At 36.7% G+C, this 3,041-nt stretch overlaps 1 protein-coding gene across 3 annotated transcripts in view; it reads left to right on the top strand.

Moving 5' to 3' along the window:
• Window positions 1-3,041, top strand: part of fbln1 (fibulin 1) — a 74,813-nt gene that overhangs the window by 22,236 nt on the left and 49,536 nt on the right. For all 3 annotated transcript variants that reach the window (XM_016543642.1, XM_016543641.1, XM_016543643.1), the window contains exons 5-6: window positions 1,978-2,028; window positions 2,141-2,227. In XM_016543642.1, the coding sequence (XP_016399128.1) occupies window positions 1,978-2,028; window positions 2,141-2,227 (138 nt within the window). The remainder of the gene's footprint in view (window positions 1-1,977; window positions 2,029-2,140; window positions 2,228-3,041) is intronic.

Here is a 3,041-nt window from a genome sequence, read left to right as displayed (position 1 = left end):
TATATATATATATGTATATATACACACACACACACACTGTATATATGAATTTAATGGTTCATTGACGGTTTAAATAAAAAATGTTGAATCTAAAAATAATAATAAGTATTATACATTTATATATATATGTATATATAAATATAAAATATAAAATTTTACTTAATTAAATTAAGTTTTAAGGCCACACACACACACACACACACACACACATATATATATATAATTAATCTAAGATAAAAATATATAAAATCATAAAAAAATAAGCATTTATTTTTAAATGGGACCATTGGGATTTATTTATTTATTTATTTATTTATGTATTTCAAACAATCATAATATAAAATCTCAAAATGGTCCTAAACAGACTTATGTTTTTTATATGTATAATTCTAATATGTAAAAAATATTATTTTATTTTGTTTCTTGACAGTTTTCTTGGGATTTACCCTTAGTTATTGTCTCAATATTAAAGGGTTAGTTCACCCAAAAATTAAAATTAGTCCATGTTTTACTCACCCTCAAGGCATCCTAGGTGTATATGACTTTCTTCTTTCAGACGAATCCAGTCGGAGTTATATTAAAAATTGTCCTGGCTCGTCCAAGATTTATAATGGCATGGGCGGGTGTGTTTATTCAACAGTCCAAAAGTAGTCAAATAAAGCGCATCCATCCATATTAAAACACGCATCACATGGCTCCAGGGGGTTAATAAAGGCCTCCTCGAAGTCTCGCGAAAACCAACGTTTGTTTACAGGAGCAAAGAAAGCAAAGTTTCCTTACTTTAGCAAAGGAAAACCAGCCTCCTCTTGGCTTATATCGAAATCCTCCGACATTCTTCTTTACAAATCCTCGTTTTGTGTTTCTAATTCGTGACCGGCATTTTGTTTTGTTCTCTCTCCGTCGCGCTTCTGCGTTCGTCACTAATCACCGGCTTACGTCCTACGTCATCTGCCTGGAATGGCTACCGCCTACGACAGTTAGCAGAAGTGAGAAAAAGGTGTTTATATCGTTTTAAATATGGATATTTGTCTTAAAAAACACATGGATTCGCTTCCGGAGGCCTTTATTCACCCCCCGGAGCCGTGTGAGGCACGTTTTATTATGGATGCACATGCTTTATTTGACTACTTTTGGACTGTTGAACAGAAACACACACCTTCTCCCATTCTAACGCTTGCAAGAGCCAGGACAATTTTTAATATAACTCAGATTGGATTCATCTGAAAGAAGAAAGTCATACACACCTCAGATGCTTTGAGGGTAAGTAAAACACAGGCTAATTTTCATTTTTGGGTGAACTAACCCTTTAATAGAGTCTCTCGGGTCGGTTTAGTCTCTGGAGTGAAGCAGTTGAGAGAAGATGAGCTCTTCTGCCCTCTAGTGCTCATGAACTGACATCTCCACAGAGGACATCACACACAAGCGCTCATTTATAACACATTCATAGATGCAAACTCCTCACCTTTCAGTGACAACTCACTTTTGGGGGGGTGTCTTATAAAGAACTCTGGTTGTTTCAGTAAGTTTTGTATAGTATTTTCTTTACTCTTTACTTCAAAAGCTATGTCTAAAAAGGGTAATATGTTATGTATTTGAGGTCTGAGATGTGGGAACGGTGAAGTGAGAGAGGGCAAACATTTTGCATTTTAGGTCAGCATTGCGGTCTAATCAGCCAATATGGTCTTTAATAGCCTGCATAGCACTTCATCTTTTAGAACATGGGATTTTGACCAAATGTATTCAATCTTGATTTTTGTAAAATGTTGCAACAAGATGTTAAAAAAAAATATTTTGTGTGTGAAAAATGACAGTTTTGGACATACAAGGTAATACAAAAATATTTAAAGAAATACCTTAAAGTAACTACAAATGAGCATGTAAAGCGAATATCTTTAAAAGAAAAAGAAATGTTCTCACCCTTTTCCCTCTTACTTGTTTGCATCTCTGACATGAACTCATTTATGTTCAAAATGACAGAATTACCACCATCACAGGGTGATGCACAAAACACAGAGGATCAGTGCAAAGGTAACTAGAATCTGCTCCTAATGTACTATATAATCCTATAAAAACAATCGAATGCATCTTATTAATATATCATGTGCAGATTGTTAATGTTGCGTGTGTGTTTGCATCGAAGCTGCCGGCTGCTCTCAGAGCTGTTTTAACGGCTCTTGTGCTTGTTTGGAGGGATACAAGCTGAAGGTGGACGGGAAAACCTGCGAAGGTCAGTAAACGTCCACTAATAAACCGGGTTTAATACACTTCAGTATGTAAGAAGGTCTCTTCCAGAGTCTGAGGATGGTCAAGTGAATCCTCACTGTTTTGAGGTTCTCGATGTGCAGAAATCTCCCACTTGAAAAAGACAGCCCACTACATGAAGATTTCAACTGGATTTCACTCACTGACCACACTTTTGCTCTCCTTTTCCCTTCTTTATTTTGAAAGTTTGAGTCAATTTGTCAGTCAATTAGTCAGGTGAAAAACCTTTAAACACAAATACAAACAACACTTTAAGAACAAGCACAAGTAGATACAATCAAGTCAAGTCAAGTCACCTTTATTTATATAGTGCTTTTAACAATACAGATTGTGTCAAAGCAACTTTACAGTATTAAATAGGAAAATAGTGTGTCAATAATGCAAAATTACAATAGTACACACTCAATTTTCAGTTAAAGGCAGTTCATCATTTAATTCAGTGATGTCATCATCCAGCTCAGTTCAGTTTAAATAGTATCTGTGCAATCAAGTCAACGATATCGCTGGAAATGAAGTGTCCCCAACTAAGCAAGCCAGAGACGACAGCGGCAAGGAACCAAAACTCCATCGGTGACAGAATGGAGAAAAAACCTTGGGAGAAACAAGGCACAGTCGGGGGGCCAGTTCTCCTCTTGCCAGATGAAACCAGCAGTTCAATTCCAGGCTGCAGCAAAGCCACATTGTGCAGAGGAATCATCTGGTTCCTGTGGTCTTGTCCCGGTGGCAGTCTAGGAGACAAGGTTCTCATTGGGGATCTGTCTTTGTGGCTCATCTAGTTG

The sequence above is a fragment of the Sinocyclocheilus rhinocerous genome, unplaced genomic scaffold, assembly GCF_001515625.1.
Source record: "Sinocyclocheilus rhinocerous isolate Xijiao unplaced genomic scaffold, SAMN03320098_v1.1 scaffold2958, whole genome shotgun sequence".
Lineage (NCBI taxonomy): Eukaryota > Metazoa > Chordata > Actinopteri > Cypriniformes > Cyprinidae > Sinocyclocheilus > Sinocyclocheilus rhinocerous.
Note: the sequence above shows the minus strand (reverse complement) of the source record. Positions and strands in the feature narration are given on the sequence as shown.